This window comes from Ursus americanus, chromosome 23 (assembly GCF_024610735.1).
Source record: "Ursus americanus isolate L20-20 chromosome 23, mUrsAme1.1.p, whole genome shotgun sequence".
NCBI classification, from domain to species: domain Eukaryota; kingdom Metazoa; phylum Chordata; class Mammalia; order Carnivora; family Ursidae; genus Ursus; species Ursus americanus.
This window is the reverse complement of record NC_142149.1, coordinates 32363152-32383062: the sequence shown is the minus strand read 5'-3', so window position 1 is coordinate 32383062 and position 19911 is coordinate 32363152. Positions and strand designations below refer to the sequence as shown.

The 19911-nt window shown below is 37.7% G+C and overlaps 1 protein-coding gene across 1 annotated transcript in view; it reads right to left on the bottom strand.

Moving 5' to 3' along the window:
* Positions 1 to 2595: 2595 nt before the first annotated feature.
* The window catches only part of DHX40 (DEAH-box helicase 40), a 47939-nt gene continuing 30623 nt past the window's right edge, over positions 2596 to 19911 (bottom strand). The window contains exons 13-18 of the mRNA XM_045773269.2: positions 11738 to 11852; positions 11103 to 11211; positions 9876 to 9970; positions 6661 to 6730; positions 6147 to 6375; positions 2596 to 3952 (exon numbers count right to left, since the gene is read on the bottom strand). Coding sequence (XP_045629225.1) covers positions 3813 to 3952; positions 6147 to 6375; positions 6661 to 6730; positions 9876 to 9970; positions 11103 to 11211; positions 11738 to 11852 — 758 coding nt within the window. The 3' untranslated portion in view covers positions 2596 to 3812. The remainder of the gene's footprint in view (positions 3953 to 6146; positions 6376 to 6660; positions 6731 to 9875; positions 9971 to 11102; positions 11212 to 11737; positions 11853 to 19911) is intronic.

Sequence of the window (19911 nt, the reverse complement as noted above, 5' to 3'; positions counted from 1 at the left end):
AAGTGCAAGTGGTAAAGAAGTGAAGTCAAAAGAATAATGTTTCCTGATTGGAAAATTACATGAAATTTAAATTTCATTGTCCACAAATAAAGTTTTATTGGAACACAGCCATACCCATTTGTTTATGTACTGTGTATGGCTGCTTTTATACTACAATAGCAGAGTACTTTAAAGAGAGACTGGCCTGAAAGCCTAAAATATTTACTGTCTGGCCTCACCAAATTCAAATCAGTTATTTCTTATAGACAGTTTGAAAATAAGGAAAAAGAGCTGAATATCTAAATATGTAAATTAACATAATAATGAGCCTTTTTTTGTCTATAATTAGAAGACTTTTTTGAACAACTACAGGCTACAGTAAGACAGGCACTTTATGACACTGCTGTTGGGAATGCAAACTGGTTCACCTGTTCTGCAAAGCAGTTTAAGAGTAGGCCTCAGGAGTCTCAAAAATCACTTTTCACCGCTGTGTGGAATTTGACCATAAGAACATATCACAATTATTCAGCCATTTCCCAATTGACACATATATATTGTTCTCAATTTCTTTGCTATTAGAAACAATGGAGTATAACATTTTTATGAATGCTGTATTTAATATTTTTTAAATGTATTTAACATCAAGTCATCAAATGATGCTAAATCTATGTGAGTCAAACTTCATGAGGAACAGAGTATTTTATATAATCCCAAAGAGTTCCTAGGATATAAATCTAAAGGTGGGCTTGCTGGGTCATAGGTTATGCACATGTTCAACTTTACTAGATACTGTCAAAATGTTCTCTAAAATAGGAGCAATTTATTCTGTGCCAACACTTTTCAGGCATATTGATTGTTGCCAATCTGATGAAAAAGAATGGCATCTCACTGTTTTAAAGTGGATTTCCCTAATTACTAGTAAGATTCAGTACCTTGTCTTACCATTTGTGTTTCCTCTTTTGTGAGAAAACATGTCCTTTGACCATTTTTCTATGATAACATTTGTCTTCATTTGTTTTTGTTTTGTTTCATTTAGTAATTTGAAGGTGAATCCTCATTCTTTAAAGAATAAATTTGTCCATTACCACTACCGTTCCTCCAAGGCTCCTTCCACCTTCTTAACTAGATCTAGTATTCTCCTCTCATCCTATGGACAGCCTCTCTCAGTGCAAATCAACTATTTTTACAGCAACTATTGTCACAATTACCTTAAAGCTTTAATGATGTCATTCTCCTTTAATATATTCATATAGGACAAAATAAGTTCAAATTCCATAGCTTGGCTTTCAAAGCCTTGTATAATCTGTTCTCAGCCAACATTTTTAGCCTATTACTATCCTACATATACTCTATGCACCAAATAAACTGGATTGTTTGCCACCCTTCTCAAATAGCCCCTGGGCTTTCTAATTCTCTGTCTTGATCTATGCTACGCCAAGCATCCATCTGTTTACTGGAAATTCTTCTTCAAAGAAAGCTCTTTCTTATAATGCCAACAAATATAGGAAAGAATTAGGGGGAAAAATCAGCATTTTGCAACCATAAAAATAAAACTGATTTGGCAAGAATCATCAGTTGATGATAAATCCAGAGGATGATAATTTATGAGGAATAGGCTATTTAACATAATCTCAACATATCTCTCCCCAAAATTACTTCTTAATAGTAAGAGTAACTACACTAAAGAAATCAAAATACCCTAACCAAGTAATCAAAATTAATGCCACCGATAACGGGCAAATACCATGTACCTCCATATTTGATGCCTTAGGAAAGACATTGGTATTACTTATGCAGTTCTCCAGTCATAGAATTCCCACTATGTGTTCCAACCATGAGGAAACATTAGAGAAATCCAAACTGAGGACGTTCTATAAAATAACTTAGCCTGGGGCACCTGGATGGTTCAGTTGGTTGAGCATCTGACTCTTGATTTTGGCTCAGGTCATGATCTCAGGGTCTTGAGATCGAGCTCTGCACTGCTTAAGATTCTGTCTCCCTCCCCTCTAAAAAAGAAATGAATAATAATTTAAGCCTATATTACTAAAAAATGTCAGAAATGTTATTCAAAAATTTAAATGTGAAAGACCAAGAAAGACTGAGAACATTTTCCAGACTAAAAGAGATTAAATACAGTACAGGATTCTTGACTGGATCCTGAATTGGGGGAAAATGCTATAAAGGACATTATTGGGACAACTGATGAAATCTGACTACGACTATAGATTTAGAATGTGTGGTTAATATTTACTGAAATGAAAGGGCATTTATTCTAAGAATCCACATACACCCCTACCACATCTAAGAAAATACACTGATACATATACCTGAGACGAGAACTGGTAAGACTATGTGCTGAAATAGTGTCAAGAGCACTAAAGATTACAACGGACAAAGAAACAATGCTGGGAATGTTAGAGGAACCATCATCACTCACCTTACTTTAAGAACAAACACACAGATTTGGGTCCTTATGTGATTTTTCAGTTAAAGGCTCAAGTTTCTAATATTGAACAGAAAACTTTTAAGACACCAAAGGAAATAACTGCAAAAGAGTCAGTTACCTATAAAAAATTTAGATTCTTAATTTTTACAAAAATTATCTAAAAACACACATTATACTACCTTTTGAATTTTAATGACACTAATAGCTTTATTTAACAAACATTGAGTGACTACTATGTGCAAAGCACTGTGCTAGGTGCCATGAAAGATACAAAGATGAGAAAGACACAGTCCCTGCCCACAAGGAGCGTATAATCTAGTGGGGGGAGACAGACAAATACACAAATAACTAGAATACAAGGCAGTAAACAACAGAGTGGGCAAGTGCTGAGTGTGGCCTGAGTGTGATACTAACTAGCCTCAAGGTTCCAATTTGAAACACTGGTGATGTAGTGTTGGCTGCTTTGAAAAAATTCCATCTCAAGATCAGTGTAACAGATGTTTAAATGGTCCTACCCAAGCAGCTGGAGGCAAGAGAGTAGGCCAGGTGGAGGGGCTGTTTGAAACACTGTCACACCTACATACACGGTGTTGATACAAGTATGTAGGGACAGCTAAAAAAAAAAAAAACAGCATATATATATATGTATACGTGTATATATATATATGTGTGTGTGTGTGTGTGTGTGTATATATCATCTGTCCTTTGGTTAATGGCTATAGCTACTGTTTTAAACAATATATTTTTATATAAAAAGGAATTTGTATAATCCCAGAAAAATCAATTTAAGGATTAATATTAATTCAACAAAGAAACTTGCCATAGGCAATTTTCTTATTTACTAATTAAGTCTTTTCTCTAAATATCTATAAAGCTCTGTAGCAATTAAATGGTTAGATATCTAAGTATTGCTGAGTAAAAACCTCTTATATTCAGCCTTCTGAAGGAAATGGTCACATACCTGATAACCTGATATAATACTATTCTAATAGCAACAAGAAGGCCTTAAAGAGATTTAAGGAAAATAATTTTTAATGCTTCGAATGCAAATGGAATACACGCTGATTAAATACAATTCAATGTTCTTTGAAAATATCTCAATGACAGCATTTGACACCAGTTAAGGCCAGCAAAATTGAAGTGAGGAAAATATCACATGTATTGTCTTTCATTGGTTTCATATATCCTTGCCTATGACAATGGCAACTCAATCTTTTCTTTGAAAATTCCATTTATTAGTATTGATGAACTTAGATTTGTTTTTAGCTTGTATGCTAACAACAGCTGCTGACCACTTCCTCTGGGTAGTGCTGTCTGATATAAATGGCAAAGTAAAAGCACGTTTCCTGGCTGCTTTTCCTACTTCCTGAATTGGAGGATTCACTGCTTAGCCTGTTTCCTTCCGTGTGTCACTGTGATCCTGGGACCTCTGCTGCTTTCGCTCAAGGAAACGAGCACGTGCATCTGATATGGATTTATCATCGTTTCTTCTTTGCATCTTCTTTAGGACTTCTTTTGAGATTCCATCTGAAAACGTTACAAATTAAATAAAAAATTAAAAAAAGAAAAGAAAACATTACAAATTAATCCAGTAAAACTTTAGTTGTGAAACTCAGTACAAGAAATGTTAAGAGAAGGAGATGCCCTGATTTTTCAATGTTAAGGGGGAAAAAAAGGAAATTAAATTTTGTCCTTTCAAAAGAAACAAGTGGTCTATGGTTAAAAAATAAGAAGAAAGAAAGAGAGGAAAGGAGAAGAGGAAGAAAAGGAAGAGAGAAAGAAATGCAAGCACGAAGGCCTAAATGTTAGAATAAATGACCCTACCTCAAACATGTAGTACAGTTATACACTGCAACAAAACACTACATTTCTAAAGACTCTTCCAGATCTTGGGCAAAATTCCTTACCACTCTATTTCTCATGATGTTAAAAAGGATAATACAATTTGCTCCATCAATCAGTCTCAGAAGAGGAAGAGAGAATCCCAAGCAGGCTCCAGACTCACTGTGGAGCAGATGCAGGGCTTGATCTTACAACCCTGAGATCATCACCTGAACTGAAATCAAGAGTCTGACACCTAACCAACTGAGCCACCCAGGCACCCCACTGCCTTAGATTCTTAAGTTCTTGCATTGGTATGAGAATTAACATGGGTTCTTGGAACTAGACATATTCTAGCTGAGAGCATGAGTAAATGTTACTAAATGCAGAGGACATGACCCTCATTTCTTCTGGCCAGTTGTATATTGTTAGGTCTTCATGACAATATATATTGTGGGGGGAATGGTAATGCTGGTGAAAACCATCAGCAGATATCTGTATTTACATTTCTCTATCTTTTATATATCTTAAATTTTTGGTATGAGGCTGTATAGTTTATGTATTTTTTTCTTTTTTTCATTTAAAAAATTAAGGTATAAGTTATCTACAGTAAAATATACCCTTTTTAGTGTACAGTTTTATGAATTTTCACAAGTACGTTATAGTCTGTGACCAAAATCAAGAGACAGAACCCTCAACCCCCAAAATACCCTCCTATCCCTTTGTGGTCAAACCCCTTCTCTCACCCCCAGCTCCTGACAACCAATGATTGCAACAGATCTATTTTTTAAAAGGCATTGGTCTTTCCACCCCAAGTTGACCTTATAAAATCTTAGGAGCACCTGGGTGGCTCAGTGGGTTAAGTGACCAACTCTTGATTTTGACTCGTCATGATCTCAGGGTTGAAAGATCAAGCCCTAGCTTAGCACAGAGCCTGCTTGAGATTCTCTCTCTCTCCTTCTGCCCCTCCCTCCATTCTCCCCCTCACCCTCGCTCTCAAAAAAAATTAAATAAATAAAATCTTATTTTAAAAAAATCAGCCCCTGAAAGCTTTACTGAAAAGCTTTTTGCATATGTGAGCTGAAAATTAAACTTTCTGTCCTAGTTCAGGATAACTTTTATGCCTCCCAACTAGGGACCTAACATTTTACAGGAAAAAAAACCCTAGAAAAAAAAAAAAAGATGTTCTGAAGTAATAGTTCATAAAATTTTATAAACAAAATAAAGATAGCAAAGGACTACTGAGAAGCAGTATGCTATTATGATTAAGAGTATAGCCACTGAGGGGCGCTTGGATGGCTCAGTTGGCTGAGCATCTGCCTTTGGCTCAGGGTCATGATCCCAGGGTCCTGGGATCAAGTCCTGCATTGGGCTCCCTGCTCAGTGGGGAGCCTGCTTCTCCCTCTACCTCTGCCGCTCCCCCTGCTTATGTTCTCTCTCTTGAATAAATAAAAAAATAAATAAATAAATAAAGAGTATAGGCCATGGAGTCAGTTTCCTTGGATTCAAAATCCAGACTCATGAATTATTAGCTATGGAATTTTCAGCAAATTATTGTAACTGCTAAGTATTTCCTCATCTATAAAATGGGGATATGTACTTACCTCATAGAGTTATTGTAAAAACTCAATGGGGTAATGCCAGTTGTTAGCACATGGTAAAAGCTCAACAGATACTGTTGTTATTAATAATGTTGTTGGACAGAGGGGTTAAGGAAAACATGATTAACTGGAAGGAAAGTAGGAAGTCAAAGTAACAGGTCTGAGACTCATGACAACTCTTAGCTTTCTGAGGAGACAGAGCCAGAATCTACGCTCTGTACAGTATTTCTGTAATTATATGAGAATTTGGACATTTACGCTCCTTGGACTTATATCATTAGAACAAGTGACAGACTCACCCTTTAGATGCTTTACGTTTTCCTTATTTGTCCATCTCCTTCTTGCATCTTCTCTCACTTCACGTCGGGCCACACTGCTCAAATCATGTGCATTAAATTCATGCAACTTGGGTAACAGGTCTCTCACCCATTCATAACGGATTGGACACACAATTCTTGCGTAGACTTTGGTGGTAACTAATACCTCATGAAAAATGATCCATTCGAGTTTGGTTTCTTGTTCATGAAGCTATACAAAAGAATTCATTTAAGGATGACAACTCAGTAACTTGCCTCATTCCACATTTGACCAGCAGCATACTAACAGCCCAAACTCTTCTGAATTAATTCCCATATTCTTCAATAAAACTGAGAGCATGGGCCAAACTTTACAGCTTAATGTAATGAAGACATATGCTAAATTTAACCTCAAAGTGAAAAGTAGAAGACATTTGTGCATGACTTAGTCCTACACCTTTACAAATTTCTTTCCTTTATTAAAACTAGGACACTTTAATAATAATAAGGCGCTTACTGCTGAGGAAGGATGAATGTGAACTGGGCTTCCGCGCCCATCCATTGTGCAAAACGTTCTCCCAACAGATCTAAAAAACAAAACCAAAAAAAAAAACATCAAAGAATAAAGACAAGAACAGTAAAACAATGAAATAAGTAGAACCAAGTCTAACAATAAGCAATTATAATACATTCTACCACAAAGAGTGTTATAAGCATAAGTTTAAACTTTTTCAAGTGTCACTATAACTTTTCTATCAACTCCTTAAATAATGATACAACTTCTCATTACATACAACCTAAACAGTAATTTCAGTTAAGTACAGACATCAGGTTAATAAGTAATAATATTAACAATAATATCGTATTTGTGCTTTAAAGTTTCCAAAATGATTTTATAATAAAGCCTCAAAACAACCTGTGAGTTTTGAGAGCAAGTCACTTATTAAGAAGTAAAAACTGAGATTCAAATAAATCAACTAGCCTTCTAAAGATCACAGAGTTAATGTATGCTGAAAGCAAGTCCCAAACATAGGTCTTCTGACTTAAATACAGTGTTCTTTATAGTATGATACATCTCTTTTTAAAGAGGTAATTTTCACTATTCTAAAATCTGATAATTAGAACATTGCACCTATCATTTCTCTAATTCATGTTTTTAACATTAAATTCCTCTTCTGGGACACTTGGGTGGCTCAGTTGGTTAAGCGTCTGCCTTCAGCTCAGGTCATGATCCCAGGGTCCTGGGATTGAGCCCCGCATTGGGCTCCCTGGAGGGAGCCCCCTTCTCCCTCTCCCCCCAACTCTTCCCCCTCCCCATTCCCCTACTCTCACTCAAGCTCACTCTCTCTCTCAAATAAAGTCTTTTTAAAAAAATTCCTATTCTCTTCTATACTTTCCTACATAAATGTTATTTCAAAAACTTGTCAAAATATTAGCCCTAGTTCAATCATTACCACAGATGATTTCCTATAATACTTTATAAACATTCCCATAACTCAGATCAGACTGCACGATAATTGTTTATATATCATATAGTACAAATCTCTTTTACTCGAACCATTTGAGTTAGTTGCCAACCTTATGCCCCATCATCCACAAATATCTGAGTGTGTATTTCCTATAATCAAGGACATTCTCCTACATGACCATAATATCAAAACCAAGAATTAACACTGATACATGACTAACATCTAATCCTCAGACCCCAATGAAGTTTTATCCAAATGTCCTAATAATATCCTTTATTACAAAAGAATCCAATTCAGGGGGCGCCTGGGTGGCTCAGTCATTAAACATCTGCCTTCGGCTCAGGGCGCGATCCCGGAGTCCTGGGATGGAGCCCCACATCAGGCTCTTCTGCTGGGAGCCTGCTTCTTCCTCTCCCACTCCCCCTGCCTATGTTCCCTCTCTCGCTGGCTGTCTCTCTCTCTGTCAAATAAATAAATAAAATCTTAAAAAAAAAAAAAAAAAAAAGAACTTCATTCTCCAAAAAAAAAAAAAAAGGATCCAATTCGGAATCAAGTACTAATTTTAACTTTTCATGTCCCCTTAGGCCCCTTCAATCTGACATACTCCCCCCGTCTTTCTTTGACCTTCATGATCTTGACGGCTTTTTGAATAGTAATTTGGTAGTATGTCCCTCAATTTAAGTTTGTTTCAGGATGATTAGATTTAGGTTATGCATCTTTGGCAAGAACATCACAGAAGTGAAGCTGTATTTTTCATTATATCCTATCAGGAAGAACATGATTTCGATTTGTTTCATTACTGATGGTGTTCACTTTGAAGGCTTCATTTGGGTAGCATCTGCCAGGCTTCTCCATGAAAAGTTACTTTTCCCCTTTCCCTTTGTAATTAATGACTTCAGTGGATAGGTGCTGAACTAATTCCATTTGACATTAAACTTTTAATTTACTCATTCATTAATTTATATGACTATAGACCCATGATTTCACATTTTATTTAATGGGCTATATAATCCATTACTATCATTTATTTTGATGCTTAGAATGTCCTATACTGGATCAGTTAGGGCCTAGTCAAGCTAGTTCCAGTGTACTTTTTTCTTTTGTTTTATTATTATTGTTTTGTTTTGTTTTTATTTTTGTTATTTTTCAAACCCTGTGTCGACAGCTGACTTTCAATAGATCGTAGTGAGGGAGCTGCTCTCCTACGAACGAAACCCCGACCCAGAAGCAGGTCGTCTACGAATGGTTCAGCACCAGGTTCCCCACGAACGTGAGCTGTGTGACACGCCCCATTTCCCGGGACGATCCAGTGTCCTTCTAACATGGTCTCCAACCTCATTGATCACTTCCTGCTTGCTGGCAAAATAAGATGTTCCAGGCTCATCTTGTACTTTCCCACCTCTATTTCTCCAAATAGCTCTGAGTCCTTTACACAGCAGATGGTTGTCGCAAGTCAAGATCTGGGCACTAAGTATATTCATTGCTGTTAGGGTGTTACTGCTCCCAGTCCATCTCAGAGCTAGGGTATATCTGTATATAAATATTTACACATATACAAATACATATTATAAATATACACAGTAACATCTATTTTTATTTCCATATCTATCTATCCATCCATCTAACTATATTGAAAACTGTAAGTTCACAATGATATCCTGAAATTCCAATCCAACACCATAGGGCTCATTCTCATTTTCTCCCTTTCAGTATTTCTAATACTCCCTTCACCACCATTCCTTAATATATTTAATTATGGGATCAATTCCTTTGTATATTGAGTCTCTCATCATCACCTTTGTTACTCCTTTCCCTAAGAAGATGTCCTCTCTCACTACACTCAGACTCTAAACTCAACAGTGAACACCTCCCATATGAGGGCTTTCCCCATCCTGCTCAATTGCTGACACTCCACACCAAGCTATTCTTCCTCAGAAATGCCATGCTCAGCTCAAAATGTTTGTCTTTTATACTCCACAGAGCCACCCCTCTGCAAAAAAACTCTTATCACTCAACTTAGGTGCTGATACCCGATGCTAGACAGCTGTTCTACAAACTCCCTCTTACCAAACTTGAGCTCCAATATCCCACTCGGAGCCACCGCAGTTCCCTCTGCACAAGTGACAATTATGGAGTCATTGTAATTGATGTCATCATAATCACAGAGCTTAAATAAATCATCAATCTTTAATATTAAATAGTTCAACACTGTAGTCAAATACTGTAGTATTTCTTATCCATTTCTCAAGCTCATATTGCTTACCTTCGAGCTACATTTTTGAAATAGCCTGCACAAAGACATCTTCGTAGTACTTCGTGTTTAGGGCCTTCAAAGGTCTCTCTTGGGAAATCACTTTGCTACAGAAATAATATATATACAGTGGTAATATCACAGAATAATATGAAATAATCTTTTATTTTGAAAACTACACATTTCTAGAGACTTCTGTTTCTGGCCAATTAGAAGAGGGATCAGATTTGGGATGCCTGGGTGGCTCAGTCGTTTAAGTGTCTGACTCATGATTTCAGCTCAGGTCATGATCTCTAGGGTTGTGGGATTGAGCCCCATGACAGGCTCCGTGCTCAGTGCAAAGTCTGCCTGTCCCACTCCCCTTGCTTCTCCCCTCAATCGCTCTCTCTCTCTCAAATAAAAAAATAAATAATAAAATCTTTAAAAAAAAAGAGATCAGATTCACTCTTCTCCTTGAAACAACCAAAAATGTACAAAACATGTGAAATAATGATTTCCAAAACACTGTATATCAAGCAATAAAGGGTAGTGATCTCTGAGAAATAAAGTATGGGAAATAAATGAAGTAAGCCCAATGACTGCCCCAGCTACAGTCAACCTTGAGAGAGACTCTGTATGAAGGCTCAAGGAAGGAAAAACCCAAGTGGAACCTGGAAAACTCCCTGAGCTAAAGAGACAGAGCTGGGGCACCTGGGTGGCTCAGTCAGTTAAGCATTTGCCTTTGGCTCGGGTCATGATCTCAGGGTCCTGGGATCAAGCCCTGCATCGGGCTCCCTGCTCAGCTTCTGTTCTGTTTCTCCCTCTCCCTCTGCCACTCCCCCTGCTTGTGCTCTCTATCAAATAAATAAATAAAATCTTAAAAAAAAATTTAAAGAATTAAAAAAACATAAAGAGAAAGAGCTGAGAGTCCAGAAAACTAAGATGGCTAGAGTTCACAGGCCAAGAGTTCAGGAGAGAAGAGAACTAAGAGACAGAACTCCAGAGATTCACAGAAGGGTCTCCACAAGTGTTTAGCTGAGGACTAGTTAGCATATAAATGTGAGGAAACTACCCAAGACCAGGAAAAGAACCTCCCCAAAGGATAAAAGGTACAGTGCTTGGTACTCACACACAGTTAGAAATGGGGCCTATTCCTACAAGCCAGAGATCAGAACACCTCATAATTTCCATAGTTTGGGGGACAGTACTCAGAGAATCTTGCCAAAATGCTACTCAAGATAAGATCATTATAGTAATTACCTGTTTAAGCTTCCTGATTAGTTCTCGAAGTTGAGCTTCAACACGAAATGCAGAAAATAAGCATCTCCAATGAATCCAATGTTTTTGGCACCACGAAGCTGGAGCTCCACTGTAAAACAAAAATATTGGTATCTTGAAAATAACTTCTATAAGTGAGACAGTCTAACAGGGGCGCCTGGCTGGCTCACTCAGTAGAGAGTATGACTCTTGATCTCGGGGTTATGAGATCAAGCCCCACCTGTCCAATTACTGAGAAAGCACTTAAAGGAATTTGAAAAAACTAATGTAGGTGCCTCTGAGTGAATTAAAAAATAATTTATAAATGAATTTCTTCTTATACATATACATAACAAATATACCCAATCATTTTCTCATCTAAGCTACTTCTACAGAACCAAAATTCTATAAGGTCATCTTCAGGAAAGGTTTAGGGAGAGAAGAAAGAAGAGAATACTATATAATAAATGCCTACTTAGTAACAGCCCCCTGGCATAGACAAATCTCAAATGTTCACAAAATACCTTGAGGTCAGTGGTACCCCCACTGAATCTTACTGTCCAAAGTCACATAGTAAATACATATTGGAGCTATATTCAAACTGACAACTTTCTAGTACATAGAACTGTTCCACATACCTTGATTTGCACTGTTCAAAGATGACAGCTAAAGTTGCAAAGTCATTAAATCCTCCAGCTTTAGCTGCCAATTCTCGATGTCTTTGTTCTGCTTCCTTCTGGTACTCTGGATCAACTAAAATGACAATCAGGGGCAATTTTGTTATGCTTTACATCAAATGCCTATATTCACTCTGTTTACTCAAGGTCATTAGAATATGCCTCATCATCTGCAGTGGAATAAGGTAGAACTATATTAACTCTTCTGGGGGGGGGGGCTCTAATTTGCTCCTACAACTCCTTTTCTTCTTTTAACCACACTTTGGAGATTTAATCAGAATAGTAACAATAATTCTCCCAATACATTTGCTTTTAAAACAGTATTTAGAATTTATTTTTAAGTTTGTTTTGATCATAAGAGTAACCCATGTTCACATTTTAAAAAATTAGGTAAAAGTTCAACATTCCCGGGGCGCCTGGGTGGCTCAGTCGTTAAGTGTCTGCCTTCGGCTCAGGGCGTGATCCCGGCGTTCCGGGATCGAGCCCCACATCAGGCTTCTCTACTAGGAGCCTGCTTCTTCCTCTCCCACTCCCCCTGCTTGTGTTCCCTCTCTCGCTGGCTGTCTCTCTCTAATAAATAAATAAATAAATCTTAAAAAAAAAAAAAAAAAAGTTCAACATTCCCCACTTTGTCACATTACCTACGAACCAATCCTCAAGGCTAACCATTGTTAATTATTGAATGTGTGTCCTTCAAGATATTTTCTTTTTTATTGTTTTTGTTTTTTTAATTTTTAAAAAAATTTTTATTATGAACATATAATGTATTATTTATTTCAGGGGTACAGGTCTATAATTCATCAGTCTTACACAATACACAGCACTCACCACAATACATACCCTCCCCAATGTCCATCACCCAGCCAGCCCATCCCCCCACCCCCCCCCCCCTCCAGTAACCCTCAGTTTGTTTCCTGAAATTAAGAGTCTCTTATGGTTTGTCTCCCTCTCTGGTTTTGTCTTAATTTTTTCCTCTCTTCCCCTCTGATCCTCTGCCTTGTTTCTTAAATTCCACATGTCAGTGAGATCATATGATAATTGTCTTTCTCTGATTGACTTATTTTGCTTAACATAATACCCTCTAGTTCTATCCACGTCGTTGCAAAGGGCAAGATTTCTTTTTTTGATGGCTGCATAATATTCCATTATATATATATATATATATACACACACACACACACACACAAATACATACACACCACATCTTCTTTATCCATTCATCTGCCGATGGACATCTGGGCTCCTTCCATAGTTTGGCTATTGTGGACATTACTGCTATAAACATTAGGGTGCAGGTGCCCCTTCGGATTACTACATTTGTATCTTCGGGGTAAATACCCAGTAGTGCAATACTGTTTTCCAGAGTGGCTGCACCAGCTTGCATTCCCACCAACAGTATAGGAGGGTTCCCCTTTCTCCACAGCCTCACCAACATCTGTCGTTTCCTGACTTTGTTAATTTTAGCCATTCTGACTGGTGTGAGGTGGTATCTTATTGGGGTTTGGATTTGTATCTCCCTGATGCCTTCAAGATATTTTCTATGTATATACCAGTGTATGTATATGATGGTTTATGTTTACACAAATGGGTTATATGTTTTGAAACTTCTGTTATTTAATAGTGGCTTCATGTCAGTACATGTAAAATTATTCATTCTCAAAATAGCTACATTATATACTTATACCCAGAGGTATAAGGAACATAACACAATTTAACCAGTCCCTATTTATCCAATTCCTAATTAAGGACAATTAGACAGGACTACCATGTGAGCAGAACTGAACTACTACAAGCTTTTCCTTTCCTTTCTTTAAAACTTTATATTGAAGTAAAACATGCATACAGAAAACTACCAGGTCATAACTGTACAGCTCAATGTTAACAAACACAACATACCAATATACCCAACACCCCAATCAACAAAAGAGTATTACTAGCATCCAGAAGCCCTCTTTTTGCTCTCCTTCCAAAAACTGTCTATTCCCCTCCACAAGGGTAACCATATCCTGACTTCTAACCCTGCAGAAGGTTTTGCCTGTTTCTAAATTTTGTATAAATATACTTCATGTGTCTGATTTCTTTTGCTCAACATTATGTTTTTGAGATTTATCTATTACTGACTTTGACCCAATCCCACTTAAGATTGATATGTTCTCTGATTGCCCAAGTTCCCCACATAGTACTTTACCCAAGCTAAATTTCTTTCAGAGTCCCACATTTTTTCAAAATTTCCTAGGGCTCCTTCATTCATTCTACCACATCATACCACAATTCCTATTCCTTCAGTATACCCAGCACAACTAGATTTAGCATAGGCACTATGATGCCTGATACTAGAGAGCAGCACTTATATAGACTACGATATGAACCTGCAAAGCAGCAGTCCCTTGTATTAGGAGGAAAGCAATCTGATTAAAGAAAACGCTCATGAAGATAAAATGTCTTTCATCCCAGGCTTTAAGTAGTTTCCACCTTTGTTACCTAGGTAACAACTGAAGGAAGCAGCAAGAGACAAAAGGAGAGAGAATATGATTAATTACAGGCCATACAAACAGCCCCACCAAGGTGAAAATACAATTCCCATTTTCTGAACCACTCAGGGAAACTGATTTTTAAGCCCAAAACATTTAATTTCAAGCACTGAATAACCATGGCCCAAAAGTTATTATGCCAAAAGTCAAACTGCACTAGACTTGAGCTTTACCCTGTCCTGGCTCCCAACACTAGAGACAAGCCTATCTATCAGGCAGGGGCTCCTGGATTCTTGAATTGTGTTTCCTGGTATAGAAATGTAGAGCACCACAGCTGCTTTGGACCCCTGGGCTATAAAGCCTCAGAGAAGCTTCCTACCTTGGCTCAGTTCTTCCTTTCTCTGCCTCTAGCCAACCATTTGATTTGGCTGTAATACCTACTAGCATAATTTACACAGGTGGCTTACCATTCCTTATTAAAATGGCAGTAAAATTGCAACAACTTTTAGCGTAGATTACAATTTTAAGCTCAGCTCATATTTTCTGAAGATTAACCCTGCATGGTTAGTGTTGGTTCCCTGTTGTTTAGAGTGGCTACCTGCTCACATTTTTTAAAATGTAGAGAGCATATTGCTTCCCTGGCTGTCCATCCCACATTGCTACCTTCTCTCTGTCTCTCTTCCTCCACCATCCTCGAAGTCAAGAGAACAGATAACATATTTTTTTTCCTTTTCCCTGACTCTCCCCCACCCCCACCAAAATCTAATTAATTAAAATTAAAACAGGCAGAAGTCCTATAATAAATTCGGGATATGTATGGGAAAATCAAAACCCGTATCACACACAGTTCCCACAATCTCAGCAAGTTTATTCTCTAAACAACAGTCTGACTATCCATCTTTAATTACTGTTCAGTAGACTTGTCACTTTCTTTAATTTATTATCTTTTCCCAGATGAAATTCTATTATCAGTTTTATGTCTTGCAAATAGAAGCTACTGAAGCAAGAACTGTAAGTAACAAGGTGAAACAGCAAAACAAGGTTGTATCAGCTGAACTTCTCCATTTGGGAACATAATTCAATAGTTTTCTATATAGCAATCAAACAGAAAACAAAATTATTTCACAGAGGATTTCAATCATAATAACAGTCCTCAGAGCTGAAACAGAGGAATAAAGCCACAAGTGTCACATACACATAAGTGCCCTTTATTTCTAAAAATGTCACAATTACCATAATTAAAGACTTTAGAAGCAACCCAGTGTTGTTATTTTAAATTTGTTCCATTTTAAGGCAATGCTTTTTACCACCTAAAAAATATTTAACAGCTCTCACTCTATTGTCAGACTTCTGAAACAATATCTATACTAGCAGACGTGTATACAGTTTACTACAGCAAAAGACAGATCACTGAAAATGTTGACAGTATGATCATCTTGATGTTTATAATCTTAATTTAATGTTAGATGTGAGAATACTACCTAGTTTTACCAGTAAGTATATGATAAAATAAATAAGGTGATCTACAAAGATCCAAGCCAGAAAGGACTGCTTAACCTATAAAGACTACGAATACTTATAGAAATAGCTGGAAAGCCAATAAATATTTTGGGTGTAACAAGATCTTAGCAAGTCACAAGCTCAAAAGCTAAAGCTACATTTTATAGCAGCTAAAGTTCTTCATGATCCAGGTTTAAAAGTTAATTTTATATTTATATATAGGCCATAGTATCTGAGCTATGAACAAAAAACTGGTAGCAATTGTTGCCTCTAGGAATCAGACCTAAGGACATGTTTAGGAGAGGAAGACTTACTTTTCACTTAACTCTTTGTGTAGTGTTTGAATTTTTAACCATGTACATATATTGGAAATGATGATTTGAGGAGTTAGGTGAAACCTCTCTCCCAGACAGACATCTGTTAAAAGCCGGTCAAAATTACCAAACATTCAAAGTCTTCGGAGACTGAGTGAGTCTATGGACTTCAGTAAGAACAGAAGGAAGGATCACATTCGGGTAGGAACTGCACTCAACCCCCCATAGCTTTGTGTGTGGAAGAACTATTCCAGAGGGCTTAGCAGCCTGAAAGTGGCAGCCTTTCCCTCACCTCCAGCTCCTACTCTGTAAGGAGGATCAAGGCCGAACAGCTAATGAATGGGGGAACAGCCAATGACCGCGAATTACAGCTTTCCATTCCCTCACAGCTCTGTATTGCAGAAGAGCTGTTCTAGTGAGTTCAGCTGTTCTAGTGGTAGCTCCCACTACTCCCAGTTTCCTAGAGCTATACCAGGTTTTTGTTTTTGTTTTTGGCAGACGGTGAATATCCACAGATGCCATCTCACCAAGCTTTATGCTGGGGAAGATGTATACTGGGCAGTGGTGGTAACCAAAGCACCAGTCCCCACCACCTCCCACTTCAAGCTTCTGCTCCATAGGGAGGATCTTGGTGGGGCAGCCAGTGAAGAGCCCATTTCCAACCTCCCAGCTTCTGCTCCACAGCACAGTTTCTTCCCAGGAGAGGATAGAGACAAGCACTATTAAAAACCAGCAATACTTTGCCCCTGCCAAGGTGCCCAACTTAATTTGGATCAGACTATAGAGTAATTTATGCCCCAAGAGCACTGTCAAAAACAACCGCAATCAGCTAGCAATCAGTGGAGACTAACAGCTTAATCTGTTACCATTAGAGGCAGACCACCAAGAAATAAAGGCAGGCCAAAACCTTAACAGAAAGATCAGAGAAACCAGTTAAACCCATAGTTGTCCTGACATTCTGAAAGACTATGCAGATCGCCAAGGCTGTAACTTCTGAGGAGGTACAAAAGGAAAGGGAACATCTGAGCCCCTGGTCTATGGCTGAATACAAGACAAACTCAAACTGAACCGTGAAAACAGTCTCCAAACCACACAACACAGATTCAACAGTAAAGGGTGAAAACATCACTAGCTTAAAGATATTAAGTACAACCTGCAACCAACCAGTAGCTGACTGCTGGAACTGGTACGAAAACTTCGTGAAGTGGGGCTCAATAGATTTGGGCTGGAAGAAGAAAGAATCAGCAAAATATAGATCAAGAGAGATTATGCAATCCAAAGAACAGAGAAAAAAAAAGAACAATGAAAAATGAGCAGTCTCAGAGAAATGTGGGACACCATTAAGCACACGAACATACACTTGTATAATGGGACTGCCAGAAGGAAAGAAGAGGAAGAGGTAGAAAAAATTTTAAGGAAATAATGGCTGAAAAATTCCAAAATTTAATGAAAATCATTAATCTACAAATCGAGGAAGCTTAATGAACTCCAAGTAGGATAAAAGCAAAACGACCCACAGACTCATAATATAGCCAAAATATTGAAAGCAGCAAAAGGAAAACGATTTATTATGCATAAGAGAATGCCAATAAAATTAGCAAATGACTTCTCATTAGATGAGATGGATGCTGGAAGACTGCGGGATGATATATTTATTCACAGTGTTGAAAGAATTGTCATTTAAGAATCCTATATCCAGTAAAATGATCTTTCAAAATGAAGGCAAAATAAAGACATTCTCAGATAACAAAACTTGAAAGAATTCATTGCTGGCATACCTGACTTACAGGAAATAATAAAGGAAGTTATTCAGGCTGAAAGGAAGTGACACCAGACAGTAATCTGAATGGCACTGAAAGAGAGCACTGCTAAAAGTAAATATGTAGGTAAATAAAAAAGAGAGTACGATTATTTCTTCTATTATGTCCCCTTATGTGATTTTAAAAGAAATTGCATGGAACATTATCTATAAGGTTGTGCTGTTGGGCCTATCAACATAGAAATGTAACATATTTGACAATAACACCTCATGTATTACCTATTTTTATTTATTTTTAAAGATTTTATTTATTTGAAAGAGAAAGCGCACGGGCACATGGGCAGGGGGAGGCACAGAGGGAGAGGGAGAAATAGACTCCCCACAAAGCAGGGGACTGGGATCCCAGGTTCATGACCTAAGCTGAAGGTAGTCACTTAACTGACTGAGCCACCCAGGCGTCTATGTACTACCTATTTTTTAAAAAAGAGGCCTAGGTCAGTATCTAAGGGGAAAAAAACTCAATCCTGTGTCTGACGTAACAATAGAAAAGGCCACTGCTGCATTATAGTTGCATTTTTATTCTGTGGAATTTAGAAGTGCTGAATCTCTGAGCTACCTTAGTGCTTTGGGGGTAATTCATGTTTCATATCCATTAACATGATTGACATCAAGTGTTCACAAAGGCAAGACTTAATCAAAAATATCTCACCAGGGGCGCCCAGGTGGCTCGGTAGGTTAAGTGTCTGCCTTCAGCTCAGGTCATGATTTCAGCGTCCTGGGATAGAGCCCTGCATCAGGCTCTCTGCTCAGCAGGGAATCTGCTTCTCCCTCTCACTCTCCCTCTCTCTCAAATAAATAAAATCTTAAAAAAAAAAAAAAAACTCACCAAATCAAAGCACAGAATATAAGACATATTCCTATTGGCTATATTATCTGAATATTCTAAAGAGTCAGAAATATGTCCACAGATATCTAACGCCAAGTATTAGGTTAACAAAGGGAAGACTCCCTTTTCCTTGAGTGCCTACAAATATAGGTCACTTTCAAATAACATTTTCCTAAAGTGTAGGTCCCAAATAAAGGCCTTCGAGATACCAAAAACCAACTCAAGGACTTGACAAAAAAACAAAGAACACATAATTAAAACCTAAGACCTGGGCGCCTGGGTGGCTCAGTTGGTTAAGCATCTGCCTTTGGCTCAGGTCATGATCCTGGGGTCCTGGGATCGAGCCCTGCATCAGGCTCCCTGCTCAGCAGCGAGTTTGCTTCTCCCTCTCCCTCTGCTCCTCCCCACTGCTTGTGCTCTCTCTCTCTCTAATAAATAAAATAAAATCTTAAAAATAAACAAACAAATAAAAACCCCTAAGACCTGAACAAGCTAAAAAGTTGAGTCAACAATCCATCCACAGACAGAAGATTCTAAATAAAAATTTTAAAATCAGGGGCGTGTGGGTGGCTTGGTTGGTTGAACAACCGACTCAGTTTCAGCTCAGGTCATGATCTCAGGGTCGTGGGATTGATTCTTACAATGGCCTCAGCCTTCATGCTCAGCAGTGTCTGCTTGAGATTCTCTCTCTTCCTTTCCCTCTGCCCCTCCCCTCTGCTAGCACAGGCAGGCATGCATGCACGTGCACTATCTCTCCCTAAAATAAATAATAAAATCTTTAAAAGAAAAAAGAAATTTTAAACCAATACCTGACCTTCTACTTCCAGTACTGGAATGGCCTTAATTTTTCATTTCTTCTCAACTTCTTTCAAAGACATATGAAGGTTTAAAGGAAATATTATAATACTGTATTTGAAGTTTGCTACGTATGTAAATGTAATTTATATGACAACAATAGCACACATGATGGAGGAGTGAATGGAAATAAATTGTTGCAAGGTTTCCTGTATTTTACAAGCGGCAATAAAATATTGAGTAAACTGTGATTAAAGATGTATATTATCATCTACATCAAGGACATGTTAAGCAAAAGCAACAAGAATAAAGGGTTCAACACAATCCCTATCAAAATTCTAGCAGGCTTTTTCTTGAAAAAACTGATAAGCTGATTCTAAAGTTTGTATAGAAATGCAAGGAATATGGAA